Genomic DNA, 19,113 nt, shown 5'->3' with positions numbered 1-19,113 from the left:
CCAATGAAGTACTTTTGGAGTGTAATCACTGTTGTAATGTGGGGTACGTGGCAGACAATTTGTGCACAGCAAGCTCCCACAAACAGCAATGTGATAATGACTAGATAATGTTTTTGTGATGTTGATTGAGGAATAAATATTGGCCAGGACGCCGGGGAGAACTCCCCTGCTCTTCTTCGAAATATTGCCATGGGATCTTTTACGTCCACCTGAGAGAGCAGACGGGGCCTCGGTTTAACGTCTCATCTGAAGACGGCACCTCCCTCAGCACTGCACTGTCAGCCTAGGTTTATGTCCCCTGGAGTGGGACTTGAACCCACAACCTTCTGACTCAGGGGCTACCCACTGAGCCACAGCTGACACCGAGGTAACAGAGAGGGTTGATGAAGGCAATGCGGTTTGGTGTGGTGTACATGGACTTCCAAAAGGCATCTGATAAAGTGCCACATAATAGGCTTGCCAGCAAAGTTGAAGCCCATGGAATAAAAGGGACAGTGGCAGCATGGATACAAAATTGGCAAAGTGACAGGAAACAGAGAGTAGTGGTGAACGGCTGTTTTCCGGTCTGGAGGAAGGTATATACAGTGGTGTTCCCCAGGGATCGGTATTAGGACCACTGCTTTTCTTGATCTATATTAATGATTTGGACTTAGGTGTACAGGGCACTATTTCAAAATTTGCAGATGACACAACACTTGGAAGTATAGTGAACAGTGAGGAGGATAGTGATAGACTTCAAGAGGACATGGACAGGCTGGTGGAATGGGCAGACATGTGGCAGATGAAGTTTAATGCAGAAAATGCAAAGTGATACATTTTGGTGAGAAGAACGAGGAGAGGCAATATAAACTAAAGGATGCAATTTTAAAGGGGGTGCATGAACAGAGAGACCTGGGGGTATATTTGCACAAATCATTGAAGGTGGCAGGGCAGGTTGAGAAAGTGGTTAAAAAAGCATACAGGACCCTGGGCTTCATAAATAGAGGTATAGAGTACAAAAGCAAGGAAGTTATGATGAACCTTTATAAAACACTGGATCGACCACAACTGGAGTATTGTGTCTAATTCTGGGCACCGCACTTTAGGAAGGCTTGAAGGCTTTAGAGAGGATGCAGAAAAGATTTACAAGAATGGTTCCAGGGATGAGGGACTTCAGTTATGTGGCTAGACTGGAGAAACTGGGGTTGTTCTCCTTAGAGCAGAGAAGATCGAGAGGAGATTTGATAAAGGTGTTCAAAATCATGAAGGGTCTAGACAGAGTAGATATAGAGAAACAGATTTAAGGTGATTGGCAGAACGTCCAAAGGCGACATGAGGAAAATCCTTTTTACGCAGCGAGTGGTTATGATCTACTCCTGCTCCTATTTCTTATGTTCTTGTGTAAAGGAAGTTGAGGGGTGATTAGATAGAGGTGTACAAGATTATGATGGGTTTGGATAGGCTAGACGGGGAAAGGCTGTTCCCATTAGTTAATGGTACAAGGACTAGGACACAGATTTAAGGTTTTGGGCAAGGGATACGGGGGGATGTGAGGAAAAACTTTTTTACGCAGCGAGTGGTGAGGACCTAGAACTCGCTGCCGACGGAAGTGGTGGAAGCGGAGACACTCCGTGTTTTCAAGGGGAGACTGGATAGGCACTTGAGGAAAATAAACTTGCAGGGCTACGGGGATAGAGCGGGGGAATGGGACTGACTGGATTGCTCTAGAGAGCCGGCACGGACTCGATGGGCCGAATGGCTTCCTTCTGTGCCGTTATGACACTATGAGATCTGGATGCACTGCCTGAAAGGGTGGCGAGACAGACTCAATTGTGGCTTTCAAAAGGGAATTGGATAAGCACCTGAAAGAAAAACAATTGCAGGGCTACGGAAAAAGGGCAGTTGATTGGGACTAGCTGAAGTGCTTTCCCAGAGAGCCGGCATGGGCTTGACAGGCTGAATGGCCTCCTACTGCGCTGCAACGATTCTATGAGTTTTGATGATGGACTGCATATGGGCTTTGAAACGAAGATTTGGGTCAAAAAGGACAAATATTATGCAATGTGCTTAACCTGAGTGAGCAGCCAGAGGGGGATAGAAAGAGGGACTAGTGTATGAAAATTCTGGAGAGTCTAACAACATAGCTTCAGTCTTGTTAATTGGAGGATGCAGGACTGATGGAGGTTGTAGAGGTAGCGTGAGGCAAGGTGCAGGTGTATCTTGATATGCAAAGGTATGTGGTGACATGTAATGTCAGATGACAACCAATGGTCCCTCTAAGCCGCGCAGCTGAGCAATGTTCCAAGGGCCTCACGCAGACAGACGGATTTTAAATTGAAAAAAACCCACCCACATACGGACTTTTGAATGGGCTGCCGAGTCCGTTAAAGGGGCCGCATTGCCCAAAAAGAAATGACGGGGAACATTGATAACAACCATTATACTGTCGGAGATGCCGCCTTTCGATATTAAAAAGAGGACCTGCCTGTCCTCTCAGGTGGATGTAAAAGATCCACTGGCACTCCGCAACGTGCAGGGGAGTTCTCCCAGTGATCTTGTTAATATTTATCTTTCAATCAATATTGCGTACACAGATTATCTCGTCATTTATCTCATTGCTGATTGTAGGACCTTGATGTGCACAAACTAGCTGCCGCGTTTCCTACATTACAACAGTGACTACACATTGGCTGTGAAGCGCTTTGGGACATCCCGTGGTTGTGAAAGGCACTATATAAATGCAAGTTCTTTCTTTCATTTTATTTAGATCAGTATGTATATTGTAGTGTTAACCACTATATAGGTACCCAGTAAAGGACAACACAGAGCTACTTTTGTTTTGGTTATCAATACATTATGTATCCGTATCAAAGAGCAGAATGAAAGAAATTACCTCAAGGGTCATGTCTGAATTAACACTGACAAATGACGTCCAATTTTCCACTCTTCCAGAGAACGTTGACTCAGTTAGAAGTAAAGGAATCGTGCAATGGCCAAGTCCACATTCAAGCGTTACTTGAATTAATGAAACATCTATTTTGAAAGACTCCCCAGTCCTTTCACGTTTATCTGTGAAAATCTCTGTTGCTTCACTGGCCATGTCAACTCCCAGAAACCAGTAATTGGAATGAAGAACATCCTTCATGGCCCAGAGGTCTGTCATCGGGTCAGCTGTTTGCTGCATTTCTACCTCCTGCACTTTGGGAGTCATCGCAGACATGATTGTCATCACAGTATTTAGTATAATTGGGGAAACCTTTGAGCAAACGAAAAACATTCAATTTACAAGGCATTGCACAGAACAACAGTAAAAAGAATCATTCACTAGTTCAAGTTTAATTACTGTTGCAAATATTGTTTACTTAGAGAAAAAGTAGAAAGCCCAACCATATATTAAATTACCACTTGTACATGAACAGATCAGAAATAGTACATTTTAAATCCCACCAACACAGGAGGAAATGGTGGACAGCAGTGTGCCCGAGGCTCACACCTGTGCTACATGGAAATGACACAATTCAGCATATTTATGCCTCCCAAATATGATTCAATTTGTTTCATAATTACTCATTAACCGTGCAATTTACACAAGGTAAACATTAAGGCATTATCTTACCTTTACAATTATCTCTTCTACCTTAAGATTGATATTTTTCGGCCCAGATGAGGGCTCCAAGTCAAAGTACAAGGAGCAAGGCTGCAACACCTGGAAATGTATAATACAACACAATACAGTAAAAATAAAGGCATTACCTTTGGTAGCTACTTTAAGGGTAGTCTGTAGAAAGACTAGAATACAGATCCAAGAGAGTTAGTAATATTAGAGATGTTGAACTTAGGAACCTAGGATGAGGCGTAGGCTATTTCAGCCATTCAATTCACAGTGGCATAGTGGTTAGCACTGTTGCCTCACAGCGCCAGGGACCTGGGTTCAAATCCGGCCTCGGGTGACTGTCTGTGTGGAGTTTGCACATTCTCCCTGTGTCTGCGTGGGTTTCCTCCGGGTGCTCCGGTTTCCTCCCACAGTCCAAAGATGTGCGGGTTAGGTTGATTTGGCTATGATAAATTGACCCTTAGTGTTAGGGGATTAAATACGTGGGGTTACGGGGATAGGGTGGGATATGTGTCGGTGCAGGCTCGATGGGCCGAAATGGCCTCTATCTGCACTGTAGGGATTCTGTGATTCTGTGAATTCGATCATGGCGGATCTGTACCTCAACTCCATTGACCTGCCTTTGCTCCCTATCACTTGATACCATTGCCCAACAACAATCTATTGATCTCAGTCTTGACCCTCAGCAACCACAGGCTTTTGGGGGAAAGATAGTTCCAGATTTCCACTACGCTGTGGAAAAAGTGCAGCTGAGAAACAGGCAGTTTCTGGCATAGTGTGTGTTTTAAGAATCAGTTCAATAATTCATTTCTGTTGGAGTCAGTTTCATTATAATCTACTTCGCTGGTGCATTCAATTCATTTCAGTTGTGGGGAACAACTAAACTGGTCGGCACTACTCAATCAAGAACAGGTGGACAGAAGTATACACAGGAACAGGCATCGAGAGCATTGGTGCTTCTGTTAAATGAAGTACATGCATTGGGAAAACTAATGGTGGTCATAATGGACAAGTGGAAGAGCATTCGCTTAACCATTTGTTGGTGGACTCCAAAATTGCTGGTCAGCTATGTTGATAGAAATCAATTTTCTATTTTGTAGGTTATCTTTATTCTTCAATGAATATGTATTCTGCACACATTTAGGAGTTAATTGAGACCTTCACTCATCCTGAAGGAAATGTTTTGTGCACATGGTTATAACTCAAATTTTTTCCAGTTCTGACAAAAGATCAGCGACCTGAAACATTAACTCTGTTTCTCTCTCCACAGATGCTGTCTGACCTGCTGAGTGTTTCCAGCAGTTTGTTCTTATTTCAGATTTCCAGCATCCGCAGTATTTTGCTGTTGTGTTGTTGTAGTATGCATGGTCACCTGACAAGATTTTGGCATCAGAGACCTCAAGGTCTCTGGTAAAGACATACAAGCCCTGGTCACATGCTGTTCCATCCATTCATTTTTAACCTGCTGTTAGTCTTGCTAAAGAATTAAATATTTTAAACCTAAACATGCACCCCCCAAAACCCTAAGTCTGAGAAGTGGATTGGGACAGACAGTGGTGTGTTGAGGCTAACCTTCAGGTACATCATTTTCTAAGTGATTCCCAAGTGCTAGCTGAGGCTGCATGGTTGCTAACAAATTAAAAGAACTCCTTACTCGCTCCAAGAAGAAATTCATCTTCAGCTTTATTCCGTCTTAATTTCCATGAACCTGATTTGCACCATTTTACAAAGACAAACGTGAATCACTCAGTCCCAATTATGGGTTGGTGGGGTTTCAAAGGAGCAGGCAACTGCACCTGCTCATAGGTATGAAGCTGATAATCTAGGAAGATCACATTTATTACCACAACACTGAAAGCTCTCGATACCTTTGATCATTTGTTCATGGTTCCTGCATAAAATTCCACTTGATCCGGTAGAGCTTTTTCATTCCACCACAGCTGTGCTGCAGCAGGTGTTTCCTGCCATTCCAGTTTGCCTGGCTCCAGGTAATCCAGAAAACTTGCATAGGATTTACAGCCTAGAAATAAGACATTCATCCCAACAGATCTATGCTCCACATGAGCCTCCTCCCACCTCTTTTCATCTAACCCGATCAGCATGTCCTTCTATTCCTTTCTCCCTCATGTACTTATCTAGCTTTCCCTTAAATGCATCTATATTATTAACCTCAACCACTGTCGTCTTCTTCTTAGGCAGTCCCTCGGAACCGAGGATGACTTGCTTCCACACTAAAAATGAGTTCTCAGGTGACTGATGAGTCCAATGCAGGACCTACAGTCTCCGTCACAGGTGGGGCAGACGGTGGTTGAAGGGGCGGGTGGGTGGGGTGCTTGGGTTGACGTGTGCTCCTTCCGCTTAGCTTCCGCTTGCTCCCGGTGAAGAGACTCGAGGTGTTTGGCGGCTTCCCGGATGCTTCGCCTCCACTTTGTGCGGTCTTGGGCCAGGGACTCCCAGGTGTCAGTGGGGATGTTGCACTTTTTCAAGGAGGCTTTGAGGGTGTCCTTGAAGCGTTTCCTCTGCCCACCTGGGGCTCTCTTGCCGTGTCGGAGCTCTGAGTAAAGCGCTTGTTGTGGGAGTCTCGTATTGGGCATGCGGCCCGCCCATTGGAGCTGATCGAGCGTGGTCAAAGCTTCGATGCTGGGGATGTTGGCCTGAGCGAGAACACCAACGTCAGTGTGCCTATCCTGCCAATGGATTGGCAGGATCTTGCGGAGGCAGCGTTGGTGGTACCTCTCCAGTGCTTTGAGGTGCCTGCTGTACATGTTCCATGTCTCTGAAGCATACAGGAGGGCGGGTATTACTACTGCTCTGTAGACCATGAGCTTGGTGCTGGGTTTGAGGTCCTGGTCTTCAAAGACATTCTTCCTCAGGCGACCGAAGGCTGCACTGACACAATGAAGGCGGTGTTGGACTTCGTCATCGACGTCTGCCCTTGTTGACAGTAGGCTCCCGAGGTATGGAAAGTTGTCCAAGGCCTCGTCGTGGATTTTGATAATCGGGGGGGGGGGGGGGGGGGGGGGAGGGGCAGTACTGTGTGGCGGGGGCAGGTTGGCAGAGGAACTTTGTATTACGGATGTTTAGTGTAAGGCCCATGCTCTCGTACGCTTTGGTGAAGGTGTTGACAATGGTTTGGAGTTTGGCCTCAGAGTGTGCGCAGACGCAAGCGTCGTCTGCATACTGTAATTCGATGACAGAGGATGGGACGACCTTGGATCTGGACTGGAGGTGACGGAGGTTGAACAGTTTCCAGTTTGTTCTAGATTAGCTCCACTCCAGCAGGGAGCTTACTGAGGCTGAGATGGAGCATTGCAGCCAGGAAGATCGAGAAGAGCGTTGGTGCAATGGCACAGCCTTGCTTGACCCCGGTCCGTACGTGAATTGGGTCTGTGGTGGATCCGTTGGTCAGGATCACGGCTTACATGTCGTCGTGAAGCAGGCGGAGGATGGTGATAAACTTTTGAGGGCAGCTGAATTTGATGAGGTCACTCCATAAACCCTCACGGTTGACTGTGTCGAAGGCCTTTGTGAGGTCAAAGAAGGCCATGTACAGCGGTTGGTGCTGTTCCCTGCATTTCTCTTGTAGTTGATGCGCGGTGAAGATCATATCCATTGTGCCCCTTAGTGGACGGAATCAGCATTGCAACTCTGGGAGGAGCTCTTCAGCCATTAGGAGAAGGCGATTGAGGAGGATTCTTGCGATGACTTTCCCTGTGGCAGATACCACACTCCTTGTGGTAGCAAGTTCCACATTCTAAACACTCTCTGGGTGAAGAAGTTTCTCCTGAATGTTCTATTGGATTTATTAGTGACCATCTTACATATATGGCCCCTAGTTTTGGACTCCCTCACAAATGGAAACATCTTCTCTACATCTACTCTATCAAACCCCTTCTCCTTTCTAGACAAGCCCCAGCCTGTTAAATCTTTCCTGATTTATAACCTCAGAGTTCTGGTATCATCCTTGTAAATATTTTCTGCACTGTACAGTCTCAAAAGATGATGCTCATGTCCTGGCCTCAACAGATGTTTTATTAAATGCTCCTGGATTTTACCAGCTAGTGGTAGATAGAGATAGAAACCCTCCCCTTGCACAGGTTCATCAGAACAAGCACAACAGTCAACAGGGGCTGCTCCTGATGTGGCAATGGTATCAGTATGAAAATACAACGTAGTATGATAATCGTGAACGCCCAACATTGCAGCTATTTTCAAAAAGATCTTGCGCTTACCGTGGTTATATTTGTCCCTCTCTTCTCCATAAGGAAAGGACATGCCAGAACCTTCAGGTCACTGACAAAGGCAATAATTTTTTGAGACTGCTTTTCACAGATTAGCGTGAAGTCACACTGGAAAGAAGCAACAAGTGCAGGGGCGTCAGCTTTTGACAGATTTGCCACAAACACAACTTCAGGATTCATCACCAGTGCTTTCACAGTGATCTTTTGTCTTGGAGTGTCTACGGCTGGAAGAAAATATAACAAATTTAAGATGTATTGCAAATACTGAGGAGCAATGTTCTCTCTAAGCTGCGTGGCTGTGTGGCAATCTGCAAGGTCGCATGCAGGCCGCTCACTAGCTTTTCTATTGTAAATACCGCGCATGTGCAGAAAATTAAAGCGGCTGTACATTAAAAGAAAGCGCACGTTACACGGAACATTGCTTAAGAGTCCCCAAAAATATACATTTAGGGAATGCGCAAAGTTTCCACAGTGCAGTCCCGTGTTATACTTTTGTCCGCTGACAACATTCGTATTTTGTAAAACAAAAGATTCCATACATCTATTTGTACAGGAATCCGCTGTGTCAAATTCTGAATGAACTAACGAGGTAAAATAACTATTACACAACAGATTTGTTACATAAGAAATAGGAGCAGGAGTCAGCCATTCGGCCCCTCGAGCCTGCCCCGCCATTCAATAAGATCATGGCTGATCTGATCTTGGCCTCAACTCCACTTTCCCGCCCGCTCCCCATAACCCTCGACTCTCTTGTAGCTCAAATATCAGTCTATCTCCGCCTTGAATATATTCAATGACTCTCCCTTCACAGCTCGCTGGGGTAGAGAATTCCAAAGATTCACGACCGTCAGAGAAGAAATTCCTCCTCCTCCTCTCCGTTTTAAATGGGCGACCCCTTATCCTGAAACTGTGCCCCCTAGTTCGAGATTCCCACGAGGGGAAACATCCTCCCTGCATCTACCCTGCCAAGCTCCTTCAGAATCTTATATGTTTCAATACAAGAAATTTTATATGTTGAGCCTATACTCATTCTTCTAAACTCCAATGAGTATAGGCCCAACTTTTCTTTGTAAGACAACCCCTTCATCTCAGGAATTAACCTTGTGAACTTGCTCTGAACTGCCTCCAATGCAAGTATATCCCTCCTTAAATAAGGAGACTAAAACTGCACGCAGTACTCCAGGTGTGGTCTCACCAACACCCTGTACAGTTGTAGCAAGACTTCCCTACTTTTATAATCCATCCCCCTTGCAATAAAGGCCAACATTCCATTAGCCTTCCTAATTACTTGCTGTACTGCATGCTAACTTTTTGTGTTTCATGTACGAGGATCCCCAGATCCCTCTGTACCGCAGCATTATGTAGCCTATATCCATTTAAAAAATAATTTGCTTTATTTTTCCTACCAAAGTGGATAACCTCACATTTTCCCACATTATACTTCATCTGCCAAATTTTTGCCCACTCACTTAGCCTGTCTATATCCCTTTGCAGACTCTGTGTCCTCCTCACAACTTGCTTTCCCACCTATCTCTATCGTCAGCAAATTTGGCTACAGTACACACGGACCCTTCATTCAAGTCATTAATATAGTTTGTAAATAGTTGAGGCCCCAGCACTGATCCCTGTGGCACCCTACTCGTTACAGTTTGCAAACCGGAAAATTACTCATTTATCCCGACTCTTTGTTTTCTGTTAGTTAGCCAATCCTCTATTCATGCCAATATATTACTCCAACCCCGTGAGCTCTTATCTTGTGCAGTAACCTTTTATGCAACACCTTATCGAATGCATTTTGGAAATCCAACTGCACTACATCTACTGGTTCCCCTTTATCCACCCTGCTCGTTACATCCTCAAAGAACTCCGGTAAATTTGTCAAACACGATTTCCCTTTCATAAAACTATGTTGACTCTGCTGGATTGTATTATGATTTTCTAAATGTCCTGCTATTACTTCATTAATAATGGATTCCAGCATTTTCTCAATGAAAGACGTTAGGCTAACTGGCCTATAGTTTCCTGCTTTCTGTCTCCCACCTTTCTTGAATAGGGGCATTACATTTGCAGTTTTCCAATCCGCCGGGACCTCTCCAGAATCCAGGGAATTTTGGTAGATTACAACCAACGCATCCACTACCTCTGCAGCCACTTCTTTTAAGACCCTAGGATGTAGGCCATCAGGTCCAAGGGACTTGTCAGCTTTTAGTCCCGTTAGTTTGCCTAGTACAGGAAACTTTGGTTTATCTGGAGGTTAACTGTCCGGAATGCTCGATCCACTGGCAAAATTCAGGAGTCGGTTCAGTAAGTTTTTTTTCTTTTCGTTGCTTTTTTTTCACTAGTCAGGCTCTGCAAGGTCTAGCTAAAGCTGTTGCTTAGCTACAGAGACCCTTGCAAGCTACGGCCGACTGTTTAGAAGCTGTTGCTACAGGGTTTGTTGCTAGATACGGAGCTCAGAAACTTCCGTATGTTTTAACATTAGCGCTGGTTTGTCCGGCAGTTTTGATGGGACGGCAACAGCTCGGTCCCGTCGGTGCCGGATAGCACAAAGTTTCCTGTACTTTTTTTTCTAGTGATAGTCATTGTTTTAAGTTCCTCCCTCCCTATAGCCCCTTGATTATCAATTATTATTGGGATGCTTTTAGTGTCTTCTACCGTGAAGACCAAAACAAAATATTTGTTCAAAGTCTCTGCTATTTCCCTGTTTCCCATTATTAATACCCCGTCCCATCCTCTAAGGGACCAACGTTTACTTTAGCTACTCTCTTCCCTTTTATATACCCGTACAAGCTCTTGCTGTCTGTTTTTATATTTTTTGCTAGTTTACTTTCATAATCTATCTTCTCCCTCTATTATTTTTTGAGTCATCCTTTGCTGGTTTCTAAAAATTTCCCAATCCTCTGGCCTACCACTAATCTTCGCAACATTGTATGCCTTTTTCTTCAATTTGATACCATCCTTAACTTCCTTAGTTAGCCACGGATGGTTCATCCTTCTCGTAGTCTTTCTTTCTCACTAGAATAAACCTTTGCTGAGAGTTATGAAATATCTCCTTAAATGTCGGCCATTGTTTATCTACCGTCTTACACTTTAATCTATTTTCCCAGTCTACTTTAGCCAACTCTGTCTTCATACCCTTGTAATTGCCTTTATTTAAGTTTAGGACACTAGTTTCAGACCCAAGTTTCTCACCCTCAAATTGAATTTGAAAATCTATCATGCTATGATCACTCTTCCCTAAAGGATCCTTTACTATGAAATCATTCATTAATCCTGTCTCATTACACATTACCAGATCTAAAATAGCCTTCTCCCTGGTTGGTTCCACAACGTATTGTTCTAAGAAACCATCCCGAATACATTCTATGAACTTGTCCTCAAGGCTACCCTTGCCAATTTGATTTGTCCAATCTATATGAAGATTAAAATCGCCCATGATTATCACAGTACCTTTCTTACAAGCCTCTATTTTTCTTGATTTCTACTCTGTCCTACAGTGTAGCTACTGTTAGGAGGCCTATAGACTACTCCCACCAGTGACTTCTTTCCCTTACTATTTCTTATCTCCACCCAAACTGATTTTACATCTTGCTCTTCTGAGCAATCTCATTTCTCAGCACTGCACTGATCTCATCCTTTATTAACAGAGCTACCCACCTCCTTTTCCTTTCTGGTTATTCTTCCGAAATGTCAAATACCGCTGAATATTCAGTTCCCAGCCTTAGTCACCTTGCAACCACGTCTCTGTAATGGCTATCAGATCATGCCCATTTATTTCTATTTCTGGTTATATAACAGTAGGAGAAAAATAAGCTATAAAAATAGTTTGCACAATATTTTATATATATTCTAACTTACAGCATTTCTGGGAAATGAGTTTGGCCTGATAAATGAACTTAAAGTTGTCATGTATTATTCTATTATCTGAATAACAGGAGCTTAATAATGGAGCACAGTCTGATATTTTACGACTTGGTCTACTTTGGGCTACAATGTCAACAATGAGCACACCAAGTCAAAAACAGCAGAGTGAGCTGCAGAGTAAACTCCTTTCTACCCTGCCCCAATAATATGTGTCTGAACTGCACAACAACTAAGCCAGTAATCCTTATGGCCAAAGTGTGACTACCAACTTAGTACCAAGCTTTGTGCTTTGGACCAGCCACTGAAAAATCAACTTTGTTTGACATAGAGCCCTTACAACCAAAAGAACAAGCATCATTATCAAATAAAATGCCCGCCATTGGAGAAGTATTTATTGGACACCAGGATACAAAGAGTCATTTTGAGTAGAACATTTACATACAAGTGTAGTCAGATGTTTAATATAAACAACAAAACTTTGTGTTTTGTTAGCATCACATCTACACGCTACAGCACAATCATTCATCTCATGAGTTTGGACTAGATTTACCCACAAGTTACAGAAGTTCAAGGGCATTGCGTCAACTACCCCATACCATTTTGATTGCCCAACTGGAGTGAAGGGGAGCCACAATGGCGCCAGTGCGCAATAGCAACTATTTAACACTGCAGCCTTTAAAAGGTGCACGATCTTCATGAATACCTTCTCATTTGCATACAAATAAAACACAATACAATTCACAGCGTAACACATCACGTCGCCCATGAATGAAAAGACAGTCATTAAAAATGATGCAGAATCCTCTGGCTTCTCTTCCTCAGCAAACATTTTGCCTGAAAATAATGATTCTTTACAAGAATTGGATGTCACGTCTATAAAATGTTACTTTTGTTCAAAATAATTCCTAAGAAAAGTTGAATTTTGTAAAGGGGAATTCGGTACTGTCTATCAATGTTCCCCTAAAATGCCTGTAACCTCTACACCTCAAACTGTCCAATATGCTACTTCAAACCTGGTTCAAAGTTTAGAAATAAAAAAAATTGGCAATTTCATGTGGTAAAATAAAATTATTTGCACTTGGGACGTGTCGAAAAGTTATACCAACCATTGCTGGGAAGGGTCCTTCCAGTTTGCTTCGGATATAACTGGGCAGATTTGTCAGCTGACTTTTCAGGCATAGCTTTGATGAAGAAATCTGCCACATCCAGCAGGAACTCCACACTGGCACAGACGTACAAATGCTCCAGTAACACAATGATCGAGGTCTCATCCTCCATCTGGTTGTATTTCAACTCAATCATGACATTTTCCTGAGCACCTTGTTTTTTCTCAATCATTCTGCAGTGAAGGGAAGCATTCTGGTCATTTATAAACTTTCTAGATGGCAGTAAAATAATTCAGAAATTAAATGCCAGGCAATTTCGTCATTTAAAAATGCTTTAAAAAAAAAATAAGAACATGGAGGAGGAAGGACACAAATATATAAAAGGGAAAGCAGTGAGGAAAGACATGTATGCATAAAGAAGTAGAGAAAGATAGTCACACAGAATGAAAGCACGTTGGAGAGTGAGAACAAGGACATTCACAAGTATAGAGGGAAAGAAAAGATACTAAAGGGGCACCAGGGGAGCACAAGCAAATGTCAATTTTTTTAAATTTATTCACAGGATATGGGCATCGCTGGCAAGTCCAGCATTTATAGAAACATAGAAGATAGGAGCAGGAGTAGGCCATTCGGCCCCTCGAGCCTGCTCCGCCATTCAATGAGATCATGGCTGATCATCCAAACTCAGTACCCTGTCCCTGCCTTCTCCCCATATCCCTTGATCCCTTTAGCCTCAAGAAATATATCCAACTCCTTCTTGAATATATTTAATGAATTGGCCTCAACTGCCCCGTGTGGCAGAGAATTCCACAGGTTCACCATTCTCTGGGTGAAGAAATTCCTCCTCATCTCAGTCCTAAATGGCCTACCCCTTATCCTTAGACTGTGACCCCTGGTTCTGGACTTCCCGGCCATCAGGAACATCCTTCCTGCAGCTAGTCTGTCTGGTCCTGTTAGAATTTTATAAGTTTCAAATGAGATCCCCTCTCATTCTTCTAAACTCTAGCGAGTATAAGCCTAATCGACTCAATTCCTCCTCATACGTCATTCCTGCCATCCCAGGTATCGGTCTGGTGAACTGCCCATCCCTAATGGCCCTTGAGAAGATGGTGAGCCGCCGCCTTGAACTGCTGCAGTACATAAAATTTATTTTTTTAATGTTTATGCTAATTGCAGGAATAAAGCTATTCCAGTCATCTGATTCTCATAGCTATATTATCATTTAGCACATCACTCCATGTAAACTGATCATTTACAGAACTATTGGGGTCAGGCGAGGAGTTGCCCCTTGACCTGTTGTCACTATTATCTGACAACAAATAGAAAATATTAAATGACAGCAGGTAAGGAATGGCATTCTGTCACTGACTGCTGAGAGCTGTACACAACAGGAGAATTAAAAAAACACAAATCATTCTAACCTCTGAGTAACTTTTTCAATCCCCTCTCTTAGATCATCCAGTGTACATGTAGTGAGCTTTGTGTCAAATACCAGCGACCCATCTGTGAACATCATCCCCGAGGCTGTGGTGAGGTGTAGCCTGAACTCTCCCAGACGTGAACTTTCGAGGCGCTGCACCAGCCCAGTGGGCTTCAACATGCAAAAAAAACATGAATAAAAACATTCTACAAGCGTGTTCAGAGTATCCTTCTCAATAAAGCATCCACACAGATAGAAAGTTAAGGGTTTAAACGTGTACACTGAAAAGTTTAAATTTCATTATCATTGCATGGATGTGTGGGCCTTTATCTACACAAAAACACAAGCTGTATAACAGGTGACATACAATGGGAGAAAGTGGAATCAATTTATTATACAAATGAGATAGAATCATAAAGTTTTAAGTGGGAACAATTAGCAATTAAAATTTTCATATCCTTAGATTAGCAATTTCGACTCTTAAAGAAAGACTTGCAACTATATAGCGCCTTTCATGACCTCAGGACATCCAAAAGTGCTTTACAGGAAATGAATTACTTTTAAAGTGCAGTCACTGTTGTAATGTAGGAAACGCAGCAGCCAATTTGTGCACAGCAAGTCCCAAAACAGCAACAAAATACATGACCAGATCATCTGCTGGTTGAGGGATAAATATTGGCCTGGACACCGGGGAGAACTCCACTGCTCTTCTTCGAATAGTGCCCTAGAATACTTCGCATCCACCCGAGAGAGAAGACGGGGCTTTGATTTAATGTCTCAACTAAAAGCCAGCATCTCAAACAGTGCAGCACTCCCTCAGTACTGCACTGAAGTGCTGTTCTTAAGACATTGGATTTGACAATAATATTTTTAATTTCTGTAAATTAATGGCAGTGCGCAACAATTGTCCCTACAAATTTTAATGCAGTATATAGAATGCACAAAGTATTTTTTGAAGAGTGATCAGTGTGAGCCTGTATATGGCCAAAATTAAATAATAAAACTGCCCAGCACTGCTTGCTGCTGGAGGGATCATGATGGTCGAAATTGTTTTTTTACTGTAATTTTTCAAATGTTTACCATTTCATTCTGACTGGATATCTGGGTGGCATCAAATTCTATTAGTACACTCAGAAACTGAGAACAACCCGTCCACTTCTAGCCATTTAGTTAGCATTAAGCAACTAAGTAGATAGCGTTGTATCAATGTGATTTCTGACGTGTTCACAATTTTGAGGGGTTTTGGTAACGTACATGGGGACCAAACTGTTCCCACTGGCAGGGTGGTCAGTAACCAGACAACACAGATTTAAAGTAACCGGCAAAAGAACCAGAGGGGAGATGAGGAGAATTTTTTTTTCTTTCCATACAGCGGGTAATAATGATCTGGAATGCGCTGCCTGAAAGGGCAGTGGAAGTAGATTCAATAGAAACTTTCAACAGGGAATTGGATAAATACTTCAAAAGAAAACATTTGCAGAGCTCTGGGGAAAGAGCAGGGAGTGGGACTAATTAGACAGCTCTTTCAAAGAGCTGGCAGAGGCACAATGGGCCAAATGGCCACCTTCTGGGTTGTATGATTATAACTACTTTTTAAAAAGAGACCCTTTTGTCTTGATTGCTGGGGTAGACAATCTATTAAGCTTTCCAGAGCCATCTAGATCGCCACGTGGGAGCACTTTGCCTAGCTGTTTATAGTCAGTGATGTCATTCCCAATACTCAAGTTAACTGTATCAGAAACTACATGTCCTTGAAGTACACAAGGTTCCCAAGCTGGAAGAGAAGAGTTATGTTCTGAAGAGCTGAAACATCAAAAGATTTTCCAAATGAATGGAAATTCCAATGCACATTGTTTATGGCCTGGCCAGGTGTCATAAACAATTAACTCAACAGACAGCCAAGAGTGGATTGTACCCTATCTATTGGATTGGATTACGATCATGGCTGTCTGGAGTCTGCCTTTGCAGACTCACAACGGTGCAGGAGGTGTGGGTCATCTTTTTATCGTCAGTCCTTTGCTCTGGCTGCCTGTTTTCAGTACAGGTAGCCCAAAGGGACTCCATGGAAGTCAGCGCACACACAACTAAGATTTGAGAGCCTATTGCTTTTGGAACAGTTGTGTAAATGAAACATTGTGTTCGCAGTTATATGTTGTGTGTTTTCTGTTTGAGTAATTCTGCCAATTTGTAAATAAATGTAACATATTGGTTGTAGTCTAAACGATTAACAACTTGCATTTATATAGCGCATTTAACGTACTAAAACATCTAAAACATCCCAAAGTGCTTCACAGGAGCGTTATCAAAAACCCAGCCACATAGGGCGATATAGGACAGAGGAGATTAAAGAGGTAGGTTCTAAAGAGTGTCTTAAAAGGAGAGAGAAGTAGAGGGGTTGAGGGAGGGAATTCCACAGCTTAGCAACTGAAGGCACGCCAATGGTGGAGTGATTAAAATCAGAGATGTACAAGAGGCCAGAATGGGAGGACTGCAGAATCTCGCGGGGCTGTGGGGCTGGAGGAGATTACAGAGCTAGTGAGGGGCGAGGCCATGGAGGGATTTGAAAATTAGGATGAGAATTTTAAAATCAAGGCGTTGCCGGATGAAGTCCAACAGCGTGATATTTACCACATTGCAGAGTGGACACAAGAACCCGACGGGCAGCCCATGTAGTCTTTTGATGTTTAAAAAGCATAATTATTAGCCCTGTGGCAAAAAAGATTGTAAATTTGAATCCATAGGAGACATGGGACTGCTTAGGGAAACTGCTTTTTGTTGTAAAAGAGTGTTGGGAAAGAGCCTGAATTGTAACAATCCTATCTAGACCAGCATCGGTCTTTTTCAGCAAGAATGAGCTGATCGCCGAGAATGGAACTTTGACTAAATTTGCTATCTTAGCAAAAAGGACAGGCAATTGTATAACGTGTTTTTCCGATGTTTGTTCACCTCGTTACAAACCATCAACACTTTTCCTGCAGAAAGGGTTCTTGGTTGTCCAGTTTTGGATTAACAGACAGATTTTTTTTAAATTTTTTTTTTATTTTTTTTATAAATACTTGTATATTTTCAACTCTGAATAAAGCAAACATCCTACAGACCTGTTTGAGATCTTTAGTATACAGCACAATTGAAAGTGATTCAAACTTGAAGTCAAACTTCAGAGTCTCATATGGCTCAGGTTTATTCTCGGATTCTGCAGGGGCCACATCATCTGCTTTCGGTTGTGGACAGCCTGCAAATTAAATACACAATGAATTCAGTCAGTAACAACTGATCGAGCGAAACCCTTATGATAAATCAAGCTTGTCAGTTTTGCATCAAATCTAACTTTACATTTCATAGAAACTGTCCCACATCGCCCACCCTAACGTTGGAGTAGATTGATTCAGTCAGCCGCATTCTTGGCTGCAGGTCACAAGGTGATGGATTCAAACTCCTGGTATGAAGTTATAATCAAAACGCTTACTCCAGTGCAGTATTGAGGGAGTGCTGCATTGTCGGAGGTGCTTTCTTTACCATGGCCAATTAAACAGATCTGCCTCTTCTGAGGTGTGGGAAGGATCCTGCAATGCTCTTTGAAGAATGTCTGACCATTCTTTCTTAAACGAATACCTTCAAAAATAAATTGACGTCCTTCATCTCATTGTTATATGTGGAATCTTGCAGTGTGCAAATGACTGTTGTGTTGGCCCATGTTACAGCCACTGTATTTCAAATGTATGCAAAGCGTTCTGAAATATTTGAGGTGATATGGGTCTAAACAAATGCAAGGTATTACTTCTTTCTATTAAATCACAGCAGTACTGCGATATGTGTTGGTTTTAAATTAATGCCTTTGATGATAAAGGTATAATGCAGTGTGGACTCAGCGCCTTAATAGCCAACCGAATAAATTTCCCTTGTGGGCTGGTACGGAGGCATGCAGACCAGGAAGATCCAGCTAAGATTCGTGGTCTGGACTGAGGTTAGCCAGGTAAACAATGGAGCACTGCAATTAATCTTAATGTACTGGGCTGGGGAATGAGGAGTTTGTCAGGATTCCAGCTCCTGGTTGCTATCTAATGAAGATGGCCATATGTAAACATCAGGTAAGGGTAGGGTCAGGTTTCCCTGCAATCCCTCCCATGGACAATAGCATTGTCAACACCACTTGCACTCGCACATGAGGTACCAGTAAGCTGTCAATACCTGTGGGCTTGTACCCAGAGAGTCATCACCTTCAGGAAGTAATTGGAAAAAATATGTTTGGACACACAATGCATATTGTTCCTTGTTTTCTCTTCCCTTAGTTTCCTGGGGTTCACACACCAACTGCATCCAAGAGGGCAAGGTCTGTTCTAAGGACTGTTGTAAAATCTGCATCAATGCTCTGAGCTGGTCTCTAGGAGGTTCCTGGGAAGGCACAGGATAATAATCTTTCCTTCCTTCCTTCAAAGGACACACCTGGTCTCCACCAAGTGCTTCCCGTCGAGCAATATCAGGAACTCAGTGGGAGGAGTCAGTGGATCTCGACAGGTAGAACATGCTGTGCCACATGATGGAATGTTGCTTTTACAATACAATCAACGTGGGTTAGCCAAGAAAAAAAAGCCACTTAATCTACTTTAGTTAATTCAGACAGACAAAATTGTAAAATGTTGACTACATTTTGAGTAACAAACGATTGATTCGAGGAAAAAGTGTCAATGTCTTTGAAATTATTCAGTACCTTCATACAGTTTGGCTCCAGAGGCAACAATTTTGTCTCTTGTTTTGTCCGAGTCTTCTTCTGGCTCTGCTGTGACACCCTGGTCATTTGTGACCTCACCAAGGTTTTCCAGCAGGATTTTCAACAGCATCGTCAAATCATCCTGACTAACTGTAACCTGCAAACAAAGACAGGCAAAGAAA

The 19,113-nt window shown here is 42.9% G+C and overlaps 1 protein-coding gene across 3 annotated transcripts in view; it reads right to left on the bottom strand.

The window, feature by feature from the left end:
• Nucleotides 1-19,113, bottom strand: part of vps13c (vacuolar protein sorting 13 homolog C) — a 339,126-nt gene that overhangs the window by 97,825 nt on the left and 222,188 nt on the right. For all 3 annotated transcript variants that reach the window (XM_085972079.1, XM_085972080.1, XM_085972081.1), the window contains 7 exons: nucleotides 18,932-19,088; nucleotides 17,322-17,455; nucleotides 14,225-14,394; nucleotides 12,804-13,036; nucleotides 7,825-8,057; nucleotides 3,596-3,685; nucleotides 2,873-3,235 (listed from right to left, as the gene is read on the bottom strand). In XM_085972079.1, coding sequence (XP_085828205.1) covers nucleotides 2,873-3,235; nucleotides 3,596-3,685; nucleotides 7,825-8,057; nucleotides 12,804-13,036; nucleotides 14,225-14,394; nucleotides 17,322-17,455; nucleotides 18,932-19,088 — 1,380 coding nt within the window. The remainder of the gene's footprint in view (nucleotides 1-2,872; nucleotides 3,236-3,595; nucleotides 3,686-7,824; nucleotides 8,058-12,803; nucleotides 13,037-14,224; nucleotides 14,395-17,321; nucleotides 17,456-18,931; nucleotides 19,089-19,113) is intronic.

Source organism: Somniosus microcephalus, chromosome 32 (assembly GCF_052327205.1).
Source record: "Somniosus microcephalus isolate GS21.2 chromosome 32, FLI_Smic_1.0, whole genome shotgun sequence".
NCBI lineage: Eukaryota > Metazoa > Chordata > Chondrichthyes > Squaliformes > Somniosidae > Somniosus > Somniosus microcephalus.
The sequence above is the reverse complement of the archived record's forward strand: the minus strand, read 5'-3'. Positions and strand labels throughout refer to the sequence as shown.